The 20,623-nt window shown below is 57.5% G+C and overlaps 1 protein-coding gene across 1 annotated transcript in view; it reads right to left on the reverse strand.

Annotated features, from left to right (window-relative positions):
* The window catches only part of DNAH17 (dynein axonemal heavy chain 17), a 102,333-nt gene that overhangs the window by 57,329 nt on the left and 24,381 nt on the right, over positions 1–20,623 (reverse strand). Inside the window, exons 17-28 of the mRNA XM_086688184.1 lie at positions 18,431–18,571; positions 16,104–16,247; positions 13,257–13,439; positions 10,253–10,507; positions 9,043–9,212; positions 8,243–8,465; positions 6,982–7,098; positions 6,815–6,901; positions 5,624–5,776; positions 3,495–3,743; positions 1,649–1,771; positions 30–377 (exon numbers count right to left, since the gene is read on the reverse strand). Coding sequence (XP_086544310.1) covers positions 30–377; positions 1,649–1,771; positions 3,495–3,743; positions 5,624–5,776; positions 6,815–6,901; positions 6,982–7,098; positions 8,243–8,465; positions 9,043–9,212; positions 10,253–10,507; positions 13,257–13,439; positions 16,104–16,247; positions 18,431–18,571 — 2,193 coding nt within the window. The remainder of the gene's footprint in view (positions 1–29; positions 378–1,648; positions 1,772–3,494; positions 3,744–5,623; positions 5,777–6,814; positions 6,902–6,981; positions 7,099–8,242; positions 8,466–9,042; positions 9,213–10,252; positions 10,508–13,256; positions 13,440–16,103; positions 16,248–18,430; positions 18,572–20,623) is intronic.

Here is a 20,623-nt window from a genome sequence, read left to right on the forward strand (position 1 = left end):
CCCGGGAGGAGGGAGAAGGCTGTGCTCGCCTTGAACTGCAGGTCAATGCCGTCGAAGCGCCTGGAGTCCTCCGGCAGCTGGGCGCGGATGTCTTCTGAGCCGATGAAGATGCTCTCCAGGTGGCTCCAGGTTCTCTGGACCTCAAACCAGATGGAGATGACGGAGTCCGCCGTGGACAGCTTCTGCTGCCAGCTCGTCACCTCCTTCAGGAAGTGGGACAGGTACTTGGACATCATCAGGTTCTGCAGCTGGACCTGGTTGTCCTCCAGTGTCTCCACCAGCACCTCGTCCGACTTCAGCATCATGGTGCCCGTGCGCGGGTGCGGCTCGTGCTCAAACTCCATGGTGGACCAGGTGCTGTCCAGGGCTTTCAGAACCTTCCAGGGGACACAGAAACGGGCTCCCTCAGCGGCTGGCAGGAGGGGCCGAGAAGGACCCGGAGTTCTCTGGAACACGGGACGAAGCCCTGCTTTGAGAAGACCGACACGTTCACGCCAGCAACACTGACAGCCGCCAAGAGGGGGAAACAACCCAACTGTCCGTCAACAGATGAACAGACAGGCAAAACGAACAGGTCATCGGCAGGCCGTTGGGCCATAAAAAGGAATGAAGTTCGGACATACGCTCCCACACAGATGGACCTTGAAGACATCACGCCACGTGAAAGCAGCCAGACGGAAAAGGCCGTACGTTGCGTGACCCCGTTCATACGAGACGGTGGAATGGGCAAATCCATAGGGACGGTGGGTTTTTGGTGGCTTAGACGAGGGACAGGGATGTACGGGAAGGTGGGGGGATTTCTAGAGGGCGTGGCTTTCTTTTTGAGTTGACGGAAATGTCCCAACGTGGAATAATTCTACCACATGATGCTTGCCCACATCTATGGAGAGACAAAAGCCACTGAGTTGTACGCGTTACATGGGTGAGTGCGACGGCATGTGAATTATGGCTCAGAGAAAGCCAAAACGCGACAACTGACACTCGCCAAGCAGGTGAGGAGACAGGTTTGAACTGCAGAGGGAATCCTCCCCAGTGTCCCTGTGTCCCGGGACTGCCCCAGCCAGCCAGTGGCCAGCCCTCCTGCCTTCCCTCCTTCCACCTCTCCTCCAAAGCCACAAACAAGGGTGCTCCATGAGAGGAGAGAGCTCGGGGCAGTTTTAAATGTGCTACCATTGTTGGGGAGCCTGGGTGGCTCCGTCGGTTAAGCGTCCGACTTCGGCTCAGGTCACGATCTCACGGTTTGTGGGTTCGAGCCCCGCATCGGGCTCTGTGCTGATGGCTCAGAGCCTGGAGCCTGCTTCCGATTCTGTGTCTCCCTCTCTCTCTGCCCCTCCCCCACTCGCACTCTGTCTCTGTCTCTCTCAAAAATCAATAAAACATTAAAAAAAAAAAGTGTCACCATTGCACACAGGAGACAGAAGTATAGCCGGGGTGGAGGAGTTGGGTGGAGGGATAGGATCTTTTCCTCGGTAATAAATTCTGGAAGTATCTGGGGGGCGTCGGTTAAGAGAAAGCCCACCAAGCTTTTGTTTTTGTGTTAAGTGGCCGCTGGACCCCATGCTTGTAGGTGGTGGGCTGGTGGGTCAGGTTGAGCATCATCCCATACGAACAACATTGCTTTTGACAAAAAAAAAAAAAAAAAAAATACCTTTTCCATCCCCGACTCTTTCACGGCCTTGTCCACGATGTTCCGGACCTCGTCCTCGTATTTGTGGAGGTTTAACTGTAGTAAATCTGCCAGGGTGGTCTCATCTGACATTTCGAACTTCACCTGGGGGGTGGGGTGGGGGGAGAGGCACGTTCCGCATCAGGTCCTTTAGCACGGGACAGACATCTCTGTGCCTTGTGGAGAGAGGCAGGTGAGCAAGTAATCCGGGCTGCAGGGGGGGAGCGAGCGGGAGCTCTGTGCCACCGTTGACGGGCTCCGTGACTTGGGTGAGTGGCTCTTGAGATGAGATCATCCTGGATTATCTGTGTGGCACCTAAACCCAGGCGTCCTTATAAGAGAGAGGAGAGGAGAGGAGAGGAGAGGAGAGGAGAGGAGAGGAGAGGAGAGGAGAGGAGAGGAGAGGAGAGGAGAGGGCTTTGAAATGCAGAAGAAAGCCATGTGGTCACAGACGCGGAGATTGGTGGGACGCGGGAGGCAGCCACAAGCCAAGGAACGCCTGGGGCCACCACAAGCTGGAAGAGGCGGCGAAGGACTGTCCCCAGGAGCCTTCGGAGGGAGGGACCCCTGCCCACACCCTGATTTCAGACTTCCGGCCACAGAGCCACGAAAGAACACGTTTCTGTGGTTGGAAGCCCCCGGTGTGTGGTTCTTTGCTGTAGGAGCCCCAGGACGCTAACGCACCTGCTCAGGGATCAATGCTATTGACGTTACTCGCCATTGTTTTCGTAGCAGGCAGAGCTGAGTCTCGGGCACTGTCGCTCTAGTGACAGAATCAGGTGCTGGCCTTGTGCCACGCAGTCCTCAAACCCCTTCCACACGCCCTCTCCTTCGTTCTTGCCGTCACACGGACATTTCCCGACACCGCTTCTGAGCCCCCTCTGGGAACTGGCTTAACCAACCGATAGAACGGAGCGTCTCCCGATCACATTTGGGAAAATAGCTGCTGGGGTTTCACTAAGTCCCCGGCTGGGGCGTCTTAGGTGCCTGTTGATCGCCGGCCAGGGATCTCTCCTGGGGCGCCTGGGTGGGCATATGAAGCTGCTGGCCAGTGGCCTGGAAAAGCTGTGGTCTCAGCACCCAAGGACTCCGGACAGCCTTTCTGGTCGTCTTGTGTGTCTTTCTCCCAAGGCTCAAGCCACACCCCACCTGCTCCCGAAGCCTTTTCTGTCCTTCCCTGCCCTCGGAGAGGATGCCTCCTCTAAACTCAGAATCGCTGCTGAAAATCCCACTCGGGGATCCCGAATATGATGGCTCGTGCTATCCTCATCTCGCTTCCCTGAGAACAGAGGCTGTGTATTCCCTCTCTCTCTACCTGGGCACCGCTGTGGGGCCTCTGCAGAGTTGCTGTCCAATATAGTTTTGTTCAATGCTTGCAGACGGTGGGAACTGTTCCTATCTGCCTCCTGCGGATGTCGATGCCAATAACAGCCCCCCGACTAGGGGACACCCCTGGGAAAATTAGGACGCTAGGGCTCTGTGGTCCCGGGGTGCACGGGGAAGCCAGGAGAGCTGTTCATCCGAGCCGAACTTCCGGAACCCTGTGGACAGTCAACTTACAACCGAAACCGACTGCCGGATTCGCGGGGCCCGGTGCAAAATGAAAACGATAGGGCCCTTTGTTAAAAAATTATTAGGAATTCCCAGACGGCCACAGCAGAGCGCCGCACGCAGCACGGGGGCCCTCTGCGCGCAGAGCCCCCCCCCCCCCCCCCGCGTGACCGGTCCAGGTCACAAGTACCCGAAGCCGGCCTTGCCCACGCCTGGCTTCGCCCGCGTCGGGCCGGCCCGTCCCGCGGCGAGGCCGGCCGGCCGCCGAGCGCACTACCTGGGTGGCCTGCATGAGCTGGTGCCAGTGGCGGTCCCGGATGGCGGGGTTCTGCAGCTCGCTGACGGCACGCAGGGACGTGATGGTGTTCTTCACCATGTTGTCCAGCCCCACGAAGACATCCCAAGCTTTTATCTCCTTGTCCAGGGACCTCACGTCCTTGGCAAACTTCTTACAGTCTGTGTCCATCTGTTCAACGTTAATATTTTTCCACTTGGTGGTCTTCCAGTTGTCGATGCTGGTGTTCACCTGAGGTGGGGACAGCTCACTGAAGGTTCGGGAAGACGGCCGGGTTACCTTCCTGCCGTGGCCCCCCGGGGAACAGCGAGGGTGGTCAGGTGGACAGATACAAGGGTGGCGGGGGCCGGGGCAGGGAGACGAGTTGTACGGATACAACTTAGAAGTCGGCAGTTAAGATAGATTTGGGCAGTGTCCTATGGTGGGCGTTATTGCTCTATTTTTTTTATAGTTGTTTTTTTTTTTTTTAAATGTTTGTTTATTTTTGAGAGAACAAGAGACAGAGGGCAAGCGGGGGAAAGGGAGAGAGAGAGAGGGAGACACAGAATCCGAAGCAGGCTCCAGGCTCCGAGCCATCAGCACAGAGCCCGACGCGGGGCTCGAACACACGGACCTTGAGATCAAGACCTGAGCCGAAGTTGGACTCTTAACTCAAAGGCCCCTCTACTTAACAGGACCACCCGACGTGCTTCGACCAGGAAAACATGAGTGATGCCTGGCACTTGAGGGCAGAGGCACTTCACTGCCAGGGCTACAACTCTGAGTTCTGTCGCCTTGGCAATCACGGACACGCGTGTGGCTACCTAGCTCGGATCTCTGAGCCGCCCCAGGGCTGCTTAGAACCAGCGCGTGGATTCGGCACGGAAGAGAAATACGCTTTTGTTGTTAACAACACAGAGCTGTCTTTCAGGGCTGTTTGTTAGTGCAGAGTAACCTGGCTTATACTGACTGGTGACAACGTGTTAGAAGAAACCGGAAGACACAGGATGTTCCCCTGGGAAAAACCCTACCAACAGTGACGACAGAAGACCACAGATCTTCTGGGTCTGGGATGGGCTGAAAACGGATGCGTAGCTGGGATCGAAGCGACGAGATTATCGGCACGGGCACTTGAGGCAGGGAGGCCCGGGCGGACAAGAGTACTTGTTACCGAACGAGAGAGAGGTGGGGGTGTTTACAAGAAACCTGCCTGGAAGCTATGCTCAGAGGCAAACCTCAATCACATCAGTGGCTCTTTCTGGAAGGTTTAAGCTTATTCTCTATCCTGTTTTCCTAGAAGCGTCCTGGCCAGTTCGGTCTGGAGAGCTGTCCCTGAAATACTCTGGCTGTAAACGCTTACTGTTCCCTCCCGGGCAACGTAGGCTCTAGTCTGTGCTGAGTGGTGTTTGTCGAGGGGAAGCGCGGCCACCCGTCCTCTCTGGCTTTACCGCTGCCTGCTGGGATGGCCTTCCGACGCAAGAGACTCGAGTTCAGCTAAGTGTGGAAAGTAAGCATGTGTCCGCTCTTGTTAGGAGCGGTCGTAAGAGAGCCTGTGACTCCAGAGACGCCTCCCCCTGTGTAAGCACTGCGTGGGCTCAGTGCGGTCATCTTCAACATCGACCTCTGCCATCCTGAATGAGGAACTAAACGAGGAGACAGAGGGTGCTTCCGTACGGGAGCCCTGCGTCACGCCGGGAGAGCAGTTCTCCCCAGATTAGCTCGCGGAGAAGATTCGGCTCCGTATAAAGGCGTGATGGTTTTCCCTCTCGCAGGGGAGGAGGATTTGACAAAGATCCTCAAGTTCGATCCCGAGAATGAGAGAGAAGGCTCACGCGTCTCTGCAAACGGGGGAGCTGGGAGGAGAGGCAGCAGGAGCCCCCAGGAGCTCGTGCACTACCCTTCGAGAGGGGGTGCCCGCGTCGGCCACGCCGTCGCATCCGAGCGGCAGGAGGCTAGCGGGAGCACCTCGTCTGGGCGCTGGGGTGCAGTGGGGGCGCAGAGCCCCCTCCCCCCGACATCCGGGTGCTGGGCTGCGGCCGGCGCAGAGCCACCCGTCCCCCCGCCGCCCCGTCCTCGGGTCCCCGTGGCGCTGGCCTGCCCCGTCCACACCTGGTGCCTGCCATCCGCCTCACCATGACGATCATGTCCCAGAGCTCCTTCAGCAGGCGGACCTCCTTGTGACAAGCTTTGAGCTGCTTATAGTCTGGGACCGTGACTTCGAACAGGCTCCCGGACTTGCACAGGGAGTCCATGATGCTCTCCATGGACGCGATACTCTTTTGTTGCTGGGGGGGATGGTGAGGGAGGGGGTCAACAGCACCGTTGGCACTCAGCGCCGGCCTCCCTCTCGCCCTCCGCCACGTCCCGGGGCACCTTCTCGGGGTCGCCGCCAGCACCCTGCTGTGTCCCAGCCCCACGCGCCGACCATGGGGCAACGGTCGCTACCCTCCCCTCCTGCCTTCAGGCGCCCGCTGCTTCTGATCGTGCGGGAAGGCGGTTTAGGCTCAAGGAGTGGACGGACTCTATGCGAACTTCCTGAGACTTCCAGGCTTTCCTAATTTTCACGCTCTATTTTATTTTATTTTTTACCTTATTAAGCATTACGTAGGTAATGCCTGATGGCTTTAAATATGACGGAAGCCTGGGCAAGAGGAGGAAGGCAAGAGTCACCCCAAACCAGGAGAGCGAGAGTGGGCACTTCCGTGTCGAGTACGCGCGTTGTCTGCGCGGGCGTGAAGGTGGGCTCCCCGTGCGTGCGGGCGGGTGGCTCCAAGAGGCCTTTCGCACGCACACACCCGGTTACTAGACAAGCTCACGCGGGATCCCCCTGCAGAATCAGCCCAGGCCCCTCAGGCTCCAGGAGACGCTGGGCGCCTCCCCACTGGGCTCAGGGACGTGACCCTGCAGAACGGGGACCATCTTGGGGACCATCTTGGGGAATGGCAGCCCCGAAGCTGCGTGGGAAGACCAGAGGCTGGGGGAGGGCACGCACGGGTGACCCTGAAGGTCACATGCACTTGGGGTCTCTTGCGCTTAGTCCTGAGTGCCCCACACGCTCCCCCGTGGGAGGCCGCGGGACCCGAGCCCGAGTGGGTGGTCAGGCCCAGCCCCGTGGAATTTGCACGTTGGACACCGGTCACGGATGAAACAGCGGAGACGGAGGGGGACGTGGTGAGAGGCTCGGGCACGGGACTTGGGGTCCGTGGGGACACCTGCGCACACACACAGCCCCGAGGCCAGGCCCCTCGAGGCCGCGTCCCTGGACGCCCACGAGTGACAGCCTGAGGAACGGCCGAGAGGCACCGGGGCCTCGACCGACGTACCTTATTCAGGGACTTGTAGGGGTCGGGGTCCGTGAAGGTGAACGGCGCTTCTTGCCGGAACTTCTCCCTGAACTCGTGCTGCTTGAGCTAAGGGAGGAGCAGCCGCGTCACCCTCCCCAGCCCGGCCACGTGGAGGGTGCGGGCCCGGCCCCCCGGGATGGCACCACCTCGAACTGCTGGCACTTCCGTCTCAGGATGTTGACCTCGTTGGCCTGGAGGGGCGCCACGTTCTGCTTCACCTGGATGGCCAGCTTCTTGGTGTTTGTCCACTGCTCGGGCAGCTCCTGCGGCAGATCGAGCCCAGGGGCCGTTCCTTTCTCCGTTGTTTCAAGAAACTTCCTATCGCGAAGTGTGACGGACTCACGGGGAATCGCCAAAGGAGTAGAGAGTCCTGTGTGCCTCCCCCAGCCTCCCCCTGGGGCTGGCATCTCAAACGGCCGCGGTGCGACCCCCACCCCAGGAAACCAGCATCGGCATGTTTCCGGGAACCGGGTGGCAGACCTCGTCTGCTTTCACCCCGCGTCAACCCGATTCCACCGGCGCACGAGTGTGCACGCGATTTGTGCGTGAGCGTGTGTCGTCCTAAGCGATCTGAACCCACGTCTAGGTCCCTGTGACCACATCCTCAGCGCACACACACGGAACGGTCCTTCGCCGGGAAGAACTCGTCTTACGTGGTCTCTGTATCTGCCCCCAGCCCGTCCGTGGGCAACCACTAACCTTCTCCCCATTTCTAGAATCTTGCTAGTTTAAGCACGGCTTTAACGATCAGATGGATTTTTGTATTTTCAAAGTTCTCCACTCCTGAGCAACTATCGGACTTCTAATCGTAAGATGCTGAGGCCCTCCCCCTTCCACCCTGCCCTGCCACGGGGAGAGCCGGGCTGACCCGGGGCCTTCCGGGCTGGGCAGTTCCCAGAGCAGCTGCCCCCGTGCCCCTCCAGGAGGGAGCCGGCCCTGCCTCGGCCTCACGGCCCTGCCCCTCACCTCTGCGGGGCCTCCGCTGACCCCGCTCTCCGTCCACTGTCCCCCGCACCCAGGGCGGACCCGTCCTCGGGGGCAGGCGTGGGGTACAGGGGCATTTTTAATCCAACAGTTAAAGGGAGGCCCCACTGGCCCCACCCTGGAGGCCGCCTCAGTGTCCCTTCCTCTGTGGGGACATTCCACGGGGTTCCTGAATCCAGAGGGGAGGTTTATCGTGCAGGCCCCGCGTGAGGCCTTGTCCCTGTTCAGACAGCCTGCACCCCCACTGCAAGGCCCCCAGCACTGGGCGGCCTCCCTCCCCTCTTCCCTGAATGCCCTCCTCCCCTCTTCCCTGCACACCCTCCTCCCCCAACCCTGCCCAGCACTGGGCGGCCTCCCTCCCCTCTTCCCTGGATGCCCTCCTCTCCTCTTCCCTGCACGGCGCGGCACCTGGCCACTGTCTACCTGCAGTTTCACATGCGTCTCCTCCGGCATCTCCTCCCCGTAGGTCTTGAGCAGCTCGATGGTTTGCTTCAGGGGCTCAAACATGTTGTCGGTGGCCACCTGCCTCTCCTTGACCTTCATCAGATGCCCCATCACCTCCACGAGACCGTCATAATCCCCCTCCTTGAGGGGCTTTGTCAAGCCCATCCTGGCAACTTTCATGAAGGCCTCTAGGTCAGCCAGGCTGTTGAACGAGAGGGCCCGGTGACAGGCGCCCCCCTCCACGGGGAGGGTGAGGCCCATTGGAGGAGGCGGCCAGCCCCGAGGGCTCCCCCGTTGTGCTGCGGGGCCGTGCTGAGCAAGGGAGAGCTCCTGTCCTCCCCCCGACACCACCTTGACCCTCACCCTACGCCTTACCAGCCCCACTCAGACTGGCCTCCTGGGCAGAGCTCAGCCCTCCCGTACTCTGTCCCGGCACCGTGCCCTCAAGGCCCTGACTGCCGCCTCTGGTCCCGTGGGGCCGGTCCCCTGGTGACACTTCAGCCTGCTCTGCCCCACCCTCCAGGCTGCAGACCGTGCGTGCTCAATAAACAGGTGTCGAACGAAGCACAGGGTGTCCCTTCACAGCCGGTGACACCTTTCCGCTGGGACCCCCACCCCCACCCCTTGCTGGGGGCCCACTGGCCTCTAAGCCTGACCTCCAGCCACCCCGTGGCCCGGAGGAGCGCCCACCCGCACCAGGGAAGCCTGTCTGTCTGGCTCTCCAGGGACGCGGCCCTCTGCAGGGTGGCGGGGATGGGCTGCGGGGTCCCGGTGCCCACCTGTTGACGACGTGTTCGCTCAGGTGACGCTTGAACATGAAACCCCAGCGCTTGATGATGTTGAGCAGAGCCTGCTTGAAGGGGCGGCAGTCGCACTGCAGCCAGCCGTTGAACACCTTGGCGTTCTCACACTTGGACACCTCCTCGTACAGCTTCTCGTAGGAATCGATCTGGAAAACGGGGCCACGGCTCAGTTGGGCGGCCGTGGGAGGCGGCGGCACAGCACGCAGGTGGCCCCCACCCCCCTGCGGGGCACGGCTTCCCGTCCCGGCAGCCCCGGGCTCCCCGCAGCCCAGTGGCCCGTCCCCAGCTCAGGCAACCTGTCGGAAAGGGATGCCATCGGGCAAGGCCAGCACGGCCTCTGCAGGACGGGCCAGAAGCCAATAGGTGAATGCGGTCAGGGCAGGCTCAGGGCACCCTACACTTGGCCCTCTTTGTGCAGCGTTCCATTCTCGGGGCTCTCATGCTCCACCAGCCGCCCCCATCCCGTGCGGCGGCATCGGCCCTGGTGCGCGTCTCCCCTGGGGGCGGGTCACTGCTGCTCACGGGCGACTCCCCGTCACCGTGCGCGCGGGCAACAGGTGGAGGTTTGCGCATTAACGGTTTTTCTCACGTTCCGTCTTTCTGCTCTGGCACCTGCAGCCTTGCTGAGCCTGGTGGGACGGTCCCTCCCAAGGCTGGCAAATTCCCAGGGAAGGCCTCTCCCCAGGGAGCGTCTTTCTTATACAAACCAACCCAGAACCCACTCCCCAACCACCCTCTTCGCCCTCGGGGCCAACATTCCCCTGTCCTCAGCACCCCAGGGCCTGGTCCCCACAACGAGGCACCAGCCCTACACCGCGGAATCCACTGACGTGATTCCCACTAGCTGATCCTAGGTCCCCTTGCCCTGCCTCTCCCGAATATTCCTTCCAGGCTGTGAATCACGCCTTCCCCTCTGTCCCTCTGCCTCGGGACCGACCCCAGTGCTGCCCCCCAGTGCTGCCCCCGTGGCCCTGCGGGGCGGGGCCTGCCTCCTCCTCCTGGAACCAGTGAGTCACAGACTCTTCCATGGCGATCATCTCCTGCTCGGCTGGAGTCACCAGACCCGAATAATAATAAAACCCGCATTTTGAACCTTTCACCGGAGGTTTGAACGGAGCCCAGTGACCTCCCTCCCTGGGGTGGGTGGGGGAGGGGGGTGATCCCAGGGGGCGAGGCTCACGCGCACCTGCTGTTGGAACTGGGCGAGGGTGGGCGGCGTCTTGGGGAGGGCCTCCTCGGCCCGGGTGTCCAAATCGTCCAGGGTGGCCGCCCGCCCGTAGATGAGGAAGTTCTTCATGAACTCCTGGGGGTCGTCCATCCACAGGTAGGAGTACCTCTCGAAGGAGTCCTGGTACTCCTCGGCCTCCTTCATGGCGCTGAGGACCAGGTTGGACAACTCCTCCCTCGTCTCTATGAGGTCCGACATGTCCTCGAGGTCTGCCTGGGAGCGGGCAGGAGACAAGCAGACCTGTGAGCGGTTTTGCCGGGGGTCACGGCGTGGAGGTCATCTCTCCGCCCTGCAAGGAAGCTCCCTGCTGGCGGGAGCGTTGCTAACCTCTCACGGTGGGAAACAGAAATCTGACCACTTGCAATGTTCGCCCGTGAGGAGATCACGTCGAACGTGACTTTTGTCTGGCGGACCCCAGGGTGACTCACACACTGATTCATCCGCGCCGTGCACCTGCTGTGCGCCACACGAGGGGGTGGGCACGGGGGATCTAGACAGGGCTCGCACGGAGGGTCCAGGGGCGGGGTCAGACGTTCACCAAAGAATCCCAGACCCTGAGACTTGCCCTAACGTTCACCGGGGAGGAGGTGGGGGGAACGCTCCCTGCGGAAGTGACCGTTGTTCGGGCCCCTGCTGGATGGTTGGGGGGGGGGGCAAAAAGCAAGAGAAGCAGCGAGGCACAAAGGCCCTGTGCTGGAAGGACGCGGCCGTCTGAGGAACTGAAAGGAGTCCACCACGATGGCTAGAGCGGGGACCAGAGGAGGCCTGTTCTGGACAGAATCTTCTGCGTTTCAAGCGACAGAAAACCCATTTCGTATTTTCGTATACGTAATATGTAATAAATTTCGTCTACGTAATTTATTTACGAAATAAAATTACGAAATTTTATTTTCGTATCTTAAGATTCACTGACATCTTCTAAAAAACTTTTTTAATATTTATTTTTGAGACAGAGACAGAAAATGAGCCGGGGAGGGGCAGAGAGAGAGAGAGGGAGACACAGGATCCAAAGCGGGTTCCAGGCTCCAAACTGTCAGCACGGAGTCTGATGCGGGGCGCGAACCCACAAATGGTGAGATCGTGACCTGAGCTGAAGTCGGACGCTTAACTGACTGAGCCGCCCAGGCGCCCCAAGATTCACTGACGTCTTAAAAAACCTTGCTGGCTGGGGAGACACCACCCTCCTGGGGACTAGCCAATTCTGAGCGAGACTAAGGGCTCAGGAACAGGGAGCACACCCTTCATATGCAAACCATCCAGCCCTGGGTCTCGACACACCATCCACCCCCCGCCCCCACCACCTCCTTTATCCCAAGCCAACGCTCCTCCTATCCTAAGTGCCCCAGGGTCAGGTACCAGGTAATCGAGGTGACCCCTGGGCCTCAGAGTCACTGACGTCAGTGCAAACTGGCCAGTTCTGAGCTGTTTCCCTCACCAGCCTTGCCTCTCCTGCAGAAACCCCACGAAAGTCTCTGGCCTGGGCTATCCTCCTCATTCCTGCTTCTGCCTCCCGACTGCACCTGCTTGGATCCCTGCCACCCCTCGGGGCCCGCCAGGCCTCCCGTTTCTATGGGAACTGTGAGCAGCACTAACTTTCCTCTCAATGGCACCGGCCTCTCCACATCGCCGCTCAGTCACCTCCGTAAACTAAGATCCCACAGGTAGGAATGAGACCGGTGTGTGTGTGTGTGGGGGGGGGGGGTGCAAGGCCTGGGGTGTGGCATGATCAGCAGGATCCTTGTCTTACTTTGCTCTGTCCTCCTCCACGTGTGGCTTCCTCAGCAAATGAATCCCCTCAGAGCCCCACGGAGGCTGCAGGAGCTCCAGACTCGCATCCTGCCAGACTCCGGAGCTCACGGGGTCCCACGTCCATACCTGAGTGAATGTCTGGTGACAGACTCTATTCTGGGCTCTGGAACAGCTTGCCGTGTGCACTTGGGCCGGGCTCGTCCCCTTTCTGTGGCTCAGAAATCCTCAGGCCGTTTTCTTTGCCCGATACCGTCGGCCTGGAAATCCCCTCCTCACCCTTCAAGACTCGTGCACACTCAGCTCCTCTGGGAAGCCACCCTTGACCTTGCCACTTATCTCCTCTGTGTACCCACCTCACCGCACGCGCTCACGGGCACACACGCTCACACACAGGCACACACACACGCACGTGTGCACACACACCTTCCTCCCTAACAGTACAGAGCTTCTTGTTGTAAATACCTGTTATTGCAAAGAATTCATGCCCGTTACCAAAACTTTAAGCGGTGCTCACATATATGAAATAAAAAACCTTGCACCCCCTGTCCCGCCCCGACCCCTCACCGTCCCCCATCCTTAACCCCATCCTGTTTCCAGAGGTAAGCACTCTTAACAGTTCGGAGTGTATCCACAGAAATACAGACTTTTGTTTGTGTCGACGAATGAAATCGTATTCTACGCGTTGTGCCACAACTTGATGAACACTTAACAACCTGTCACCAGCCTCTTTCCACCCCTGGCTCATGTTTGGGACTCAGCTGGCTGTCCTTGTGCGGATGGGCCTGAATCTACTGGAATCTACTGGAGAGCTCCCTTATTGGAGGGCATTTAGGTCTTTTCCAGTTGGGGTTTCCCTGTTATACAGACAACACTCTGACAAACACGTCCTCAGGCCTCCCTCCAGGGGGAGCCTAACTTCCTATGCCTTTTTGTGTCTGGAGAATCCGCTCGAACTGGGTCTTGTTTCCAGGTGTTTAATGCATCGAGGGTCCGAGGATGTGCGAGCCAGGGAAGCGTGTTGGTCGAGATGCCCGAGCACTGAGGGACTCACAGGGTTAACCTCCAGAAGGGAGCGAACTACCAGCACGCGGGGTAAGAGCACACGCTTGCCATCTTGGTGGGGTGGGGGCGCGTCGGGGAGGTGACCGGAACAGGGGAGCCGTAGGAGCCTCTGCAGGGGAGGAAGGTGGGGCCGGGTGAGGCCCGGACTGACCTTGTAGCTCATTCGGTTCTTGGCCAGCCGGGGGATGAGCTTGGCTGCAGTGTAGATGTCGTTGATCAGGCCCTCAATCAGCATCAGGAAGCCATAGTCGGGGCCCAACTCCAGGGACGGATTGAAGACCAGCCCGTCCTCGTCCAGCTGCATGAGGACCTCAAACAGCGGTGCCACGCTCCCCTGGAAGAGATCGTCCCGGGCTCAGTACCTGGAGCTCGGATGAACCTCTCCCAAGGTCCCAGTGTTCCCTCCGGGCACCACAGGGCTGCCCCGGGCCGGCCGGGAGCACTTGGGGGAGCACGCCTTCCCGGGCCCTTTGAGCCGCAGGGCTCAGAGCAGGCTGGAGCAGGGGACCCCCCCACTGCCTCACTGCAAAGCCTGTATCTGTAGCTCACCAGCTGTGTGGCCTCCCAGGCTCCCCAAAAACATAAAATGAGGATAATCTTGTGTAGAACAGAGACGCCAACTGTCCCCATCTCTTGAGGTTATTATGGGGACTAAGTAAGTCAGTAACGCATGAAGCGTGGGAGTGGTGGCCGGTGACTGTGAGTGGCCCACAGTGCATGGTGGGCTGGGGGTGGGCGGTGTCCCAGCTGGGCAGGACGGGCTTCGCTGCGCTCCAGAAAGCACAGCCCTCCCATCTCTGGAGGCCCCTGGCTCTAGGTAGTTGTGCGGTGAAGCACCCTCGCCACAGAACTCCTTGACGGTCGAACAGCTTTGCCATAAAAGATAAAAAAAAAAAAAAAAAAAAAAAAAAAAAATAGCCCGTTGGTGGTTTGTTCTCAGAGGTGTCTGCATTTTTTATCACACGATATAAACCTCGGCTAGCCCTCGCCGTGGGTGCCAGGGGAGGTCAACCGCGGGTGTCAGCTTGATGGAAAACACGGTGGTGAACTTCCTGGGAGTGTGAAACAAGGCTGGGTAAAGCCAGGTTGCACGCTCGACTCTCCCAGAAACGGAGAGCACGCCAGTTACGACGCGCGACGGCATCAGCATTTTCCCGTATTTCCTGCAGAACGCTGGGTGCCTATCAACCTACACGTGACGGTGTGCCAAGGGGACACGTCAGCGGAGACGCTTTCACGGGGCAAATACCATCGGTTACCAATTGGCACCCTAGTATTTGGAAAATGGATACCTCTCTTAAATGAAGGAAGAAATTTATTTATTTATTTATTTAATGATTTTATTTTTGAGAGAGAAAGAGAGACAAAGCATGAGTGGGGTAGGGGCAGAAAGAGAGAGAGAGACACGCACATACACGCACACACACACACACACACACACACACACAGAATCCAAAGCAGGCTCCAGGCTCTGAGCCATCAGCACAGAGCCCGATGCGGGGCTCAAACTCACAGACCGTGAGATCATGACCTGAGCCAAAGCCGGACGCTCAACTGACTGAGCCACCCAGGCGCCCCAGAAGAAATTATTAATATGATTAGTTTTGTCCTGTTTCATGGGGGCCTTTTTAATGTCCCTCTTTTATCTCTCATGGCAAAATTGCCTTGTGGCCAATTAGCGAAGCAACTAAAACACCTGCTGTGGAATACCAGCCACCAGGTGGGTCGGCCTCAGCTGTGCCCCAGCAAGGACAGCCAGCCACTGGACTTCCCGTTCATAAAGCATGTGTGCACCGCAACCCTGTCTGTTCCTGGATCCCCCTTGCGAGGCTGCATGGCTATGGGTGATGGCCTCGTTTGTAAGGTGACCCGATGGAGGTTAGCCCCACACCAGCGATGCTCCCAGGATGGGCCAAGGCCCACGGGTGGCCGTGAAATCCACTCCACGGCTGCTAGTGTTCTTCTAAACACAGTCCCACGATGGCCCTGTGGGCGATTGACTTGAGAACCCAATACAACCAATGGATGGTGTCTACTGGTGTTTAAGTGAATTGCTAACTGGCACAAAAGGTCAGTTGCCACCAACTCAGATGACCAGGCTTTTCTAAAGCCTCTGACTCAGGGCTCTGCTCTTGCTGCTGGGCCGCGTGCAAATATGGGGACTCCCTGGGACTTTTGGAGAAGGACATTTTGTCATCAGGGGATCGTCATGGTTTTGATGGTGACTATAAATTACAGAACTTGCTGACATTTTGCATCACTGTGGGTTGCTTGGTGAACCTTAGAGTCAGTAGTAACGATGACGATCCATCAACAGAGTTTTGGGTCTGTGATTGTCTGGTGACACCCGGCCTTTGAGACGTATGTGCTGGGCTCAAGCATGAACCATCCATCTCTGCAGCTGGTCCGAGGGCGCCTCGCTGTCCTTCCCACTGTCCTTCCAGTGGGTGCACTGGGTGGGCCGGGGGATCTTTGATCATGCCCTACTAGCATATTTGATACCATTTGGGAACTACTGTAATGAAAAAGACATGGCTCGGGGAGGGCTGACCCACGGGGAAAACGATGGAGAACATTCCGGGATGAAATCAACCAGCACGTCCTCTTTGCCGGCCTGCTTTACACTCCCGCCCGCCCCGCGGAGGGTTGAGTCGGTTGGTAGCTGATGTTGCCGACAGGAGGGTACACCCTGCCCAATCCGTAAGACTAGGGGGCCAGCGGTGCCTGCTTTCCCTCACCTAGCAGCAAGGCAGGGCCTGGCCGATGCACGGTGACCAGATGCCCTGAGTGCTGGGGCCTGAAGAGGGTCCTGGCATGCAGGAATCTCAGTTTCAAGTCCAGGGTGAGGAGTTCCCCCTACGCAGGTTTTAAGGTCTGTTTACTTGTAACATGATAGCCTGGTCTATGCAAACTATAGATTGCAAAGTAGACCTTATTTTGCAGTTACAATACCGTAAGTACAGCACAAATGTATGTGTATCTTATGTTTATAACTCACATCCGTGACCATGTTGTCCATTAGGTAGTTCAGAGATTTGCGGATGAAATGGTCAAATTCGTCCAGGACCATGTCGTCAATGTAGTCGATGTAGTCTTTCCAGGACTGGCTCGTCGTATCTGCTCTGAACAGCTCAGCATTTTCCTGCGAACAGAACCACGCAGTCGGCTGATGCTTCATGGATTCACCTGCTCCTTCTTTAACCGACTCACTAGGGGACTCTCTGGGCTACTCTTGTCCCTGTTCACATACTCCAGGCACACGGGGTTGCTTTTAGCTTCTTGAAAGTGCCGGGCTCTTTTCTACGTCAGAGCCTTCCCACAGGCTGCTTCCCATTCTTGCCAAGCCTTCCTTCTTCTGACCTTTTAGGTTTCAGCCCAAATGTTACCTTCTCACAAAGGAAAGCCCCTCCTACCCCCCCGTTGGCCACACCCTATTCATCTCAGATTTGGCTTCTGTTCCTGCCTCTTACCTGTAATCCCTCTAGCAATCCGTTATTTGTGCCTACTATAGCACAGATGCAATCCTGAATTATTGTATTTATTTGTGTTTAGTCTGTACCTCCCCTTAATACCAAGCTACATGAGTTCATGGATTGACTGTCCTTTCCACCGCTGTACCTTCAGCTTGTGGCAGGATGCTTGGGACAAAGCAGGAGCTGGTGAATGGATGGATGGGTGGGTGGAATGATGAGTGGATGGGTGTTTGGATGGATGGATGGATGGATGGATGGATGGATGGATGAGTGGGTGGACGGATGGGTGGATGGATGATTAGATGGCTAGATGGATGAGTGGTTGGATGTGTGGATGGATGGATGGATGGATGGATGGATGGATGGATGGTTGAGTGGGTGGATGGATGGATGGGTAGACAGATGGGTGGATAGATGGATGGGTGGATGAACAGATGGATGAATCTGTAAGACACTGAGAGCTATAGGGTAAACAAAGATGAATATGGCCCAGTCCGCACCCTCAGGGCAGTTATCTTCTAATAGGGGAAAGAAGACACAGGCCTAAGTAACTTCAGCCTAAGGCAGAAAGAAATGGTTCAGATGATTATTACGTGCATCGAGGACTCTGGCAAATGGGACAACAAAGCCTTGCCCCCTCAGCTTGCTGGCTTCCACTTTTCCCAGGTTCCTATTCCCCGGCGCGCTGCCTCCTCTCTGTCCTCTTTCTGTGCCATTGTGCTGTGGACCCTTCCCTCACTCCAGCCAAATTTCTCTCTGCTTTGCCCATTTCCAACACATCTGAGAGCGTTAACAGGTTAACTGGTCAACGCTTCCAAGTAATAGGTTTGCAGCTACACATTTTAATTTAGCAGGAGCTTCTGGCACCAAGGCAAAGGGGAAGGAAGAGGGTCTGGAAACGAGACAGAATATCTTCTGATCCAGTCAAGTAACTCCACTGGGGCAATGGCCTTGTAAACAATGGCTTGACCATGAGAACAATGAGATACCCTCCTCCCTGGTGGGGCGGTGGAGGGTGGGGGCGGGTGGTGGTGCTGCGGTCTGTCTGGGTGTGGTGATCCATCACTGAAGTCCACATCCATGATTTGTACCAAGCATCAGAAAACCCAAAAACAACTGCCCTGAAAATATCTTGAGCTCAAGGTAGAATCTTCTTTTTTGGGGGCCAAGGCAGAGCTCCACCTCTCATACGTGCCTCAGAAACAAGCTAAAACGCAAGCCGGATCAAACGGCGGCCAGTGAGGAAGGTGTGAGAACCCCCGCGTCGTTGGGAACCTGGGTAGAACTTCCAGGGGCGCCAGGCTACTGCTTCTCCTTCTCCCTCAGAGTGCCCCGGCCAGGACAGAGGCCCACGGCCCCTTGAGGCTGTTGGCAACAAGGCACAACCTATGCTCGGGGCAGCCCAGCAGGTGAGTGCTCTCACATCCCCCCAGTCGGAACGTGTCGGCACCGGGACACCAGGCACACACGTTCCACATTCCTCACCCGCATTTACGTGTTTCGTCGGGAAAGCGCCAAGGACAACAGAGACACACGGCGCCTGTCCTCAAGCAGCGTGACCCAGGGAAACAAGATTTGCTGACCTTGTACGACGATGTCACTGGTCTATACCACTTTTGTGCAGGGTAGGGCATGCCGACCCCTTAGCACGGAGGAGGGCAGGCCCATAGCAAGAGAAACTCGTTAACCGAGGGTACGTTTACCATAGTCTGTCTGCTTTCTGCAAGTGAGACTCTCGGAGTAAAGAGAGTAACTTCCGTGACCACTAAAGTAATTTTTGTGACATCTCTGGCTCTCCTTCTTCTACTGAAAGTGAGTGGCCTCTCGAAGCCCCTTCTGGGCGAGTCCTTACCATGACCATGGCTTGAATCTTTACACCGGCGTCCTTGACCGCAGTGTAGCGCTTGTTGAGATTGACCATCCTTCCGTCCAAGTCCAACAGGGCCTCCTTCTTATTGTCCTTTCTCTCAAACATCGGGTTGGCCGACCAGTCCTGCAGGGCACAGGTGGGAGTGAGGAAAACATATGGGGAAAACACCTGTGGTCTTGTGCCTTCGCTGCCTGCTCGTTGATGCGAATGTCCTTGTCCCTCGGAGAGGCCTGGGGGCCCCTGAGGACACTTGAGCAGAGAGCTTAGACGGTTTGCCTAAAAGCCAGGCAGAGCCTCGGGGGGTGGGGGTGGGGGTGGGGGGTGCAGGGAGACCACTGGATGGCTCTACCTGCCTGACCAGGCCCAAGAGGAATCACCCTGGGGCAGGCATCTGTGGTGAGGGGTGTGTGGTCAGAGCTGGGCAGAGCATCCATGGCTCCGAATAGCAGGCCCAGGGGGAGGAGTCCCTCTTGTGGGGACAGCTGACCTACTGCTGGGTCGGGGGAGCGGGGATAGGGGGCTCTGACCCTCCTATAATTGGGACTTCTACTACAAGGATTCTTGTCATCGGCAATTACGATATTGATTTTGCTCTATTATCCAATAGTTAGATCTTTTTAAAAAAATTTTTTTAAACATTTTATTTTTGAGAGCAAGAGAGACAGAGTGTGAGCAGGGGAGGGGCAGACACACACACACACACACACACACAGAATCCAAAGCAGGCTCCAGGTTCTGAGCTGTCAGCACAGAGCCCAACACGGGGCTCGAACCCATGAACCATGATATCATGACCTGAGTGGAAGTTGGATGCCCAACCTACTGAGCCACCCAGGTGCCCCCTTTTTTTTCATTTTAAATTCTCATCGATACACACAGCAACAAAACACTGAGTGGGAAAAGTTTCTGGACAAAACCCACACCCCCTTGGCCCCATGTCTTCCTGTCTCTCCATCCTGGTCCCCACTGGAAACTTCGGTTGCCCCAGCACTCGAGATGGTTTGTGGGACTCTCTGTGTCAGATTGAGTCATGTCTAGACCGTCTTGTGACTCGAGTGTGAGCAACCAAGGTTTAGCTCACCTGCCTCTCCCTTCTCCCCAGTATTTGAGAATTACATGCGCCTTATTTATTTTTTTTGCATTATTTATTTCAGGTCTAATAGACTGACTTGAATTGTTTTCTTTTCCAATTACTTGGTTTCCTCATGCAGCCGGGGAGTCAGATACTATTTACTGTCTTGTTTGGGTTGCTGTTTTTGGATGGAGTAATCCGTGTGAGGGCCTGGGCGAGCCAGACCCCGTTTCTGCACCCAAACCCTGAGTGAGGTGGCCCTCCATCCACCCCCTCCCTTCCGGCCGGGCTGCAGCTTCTGAATGGACGTGTAGAGGACACGGCTGGGGGCAGGGCCCTGAGGCCAGCACGAGGGGCCCGGTGACTGCTCCCCCTGTAACTGAGATTAATGTGGGAGGTGAGAAGGCCCAGCCAGGTGAGATGGGGCCCCTCGATGGGATTAGTGTCCTTATAGGAAAAGGCAGAGAGACTAACTGTGTCCTCACCATGTGAGGCAGGAAAGGGGCCCTCGCCATCAACTACGGCTGACGGCACCCTGATCTTAGACCTGCAGCTTCCAGAGCAGAGCCGAGCGAACACGTGCTATTGGAGGCTGAGATGTCGTGTTACGGCAGCCAGGCCAATGTGCCCACCCCCCCTCCCGCTCTGACACAGAGGGCGCAGTCAGAACGCACTTCTGACCCCAGCAAGCTCAGAGCCAGGGGAACCAGCATTCCTGCTGTGCCCCGGTGGAGAACGTGGAGACTGGCAGAGCTCCCGAAGGGGGTACCCGTGAGACACTGAGCAGGTACAGAAGATTCGGCCTCTTTGGGACAGGAAGCACTTAACCAAGTCTGGGGAGCGTTAACAAGAGGAGACACCTGTCCAGAAGCACTGCGGGGGCATTTCTGAGCCCCGACGGTGACGAAGAACTTTACGTGCCTACAGAGAGAGCAGGGGCACCCACAGGACAGTCACACCATCGCCAGCCTTGTCAACGTGGGCCTGGGAGACAGGGACTGTGACGGCTGAACCGTGTCCCCCAAATTCACAGGCTGAAGCCCGGATCCCCTGGTATCGTGGGACGTGTCTAGAAAGGGGTCTTTAAAGAGCTGGTGAAGGCA

This window comes from Puma concolor, chromosome E1 (assembly GCF_028749965.1).
Source record: "Puma concolor isolate L17-30 chromosome E1, mPumCon1.1.hap2, whole genome shotgun sequence".
NCBI classification, from domain to species: Eukaryota; Metazoa; Chordata; class Mammalia; order Carnivora; family Felidae; genus Puma; species Puma concolor.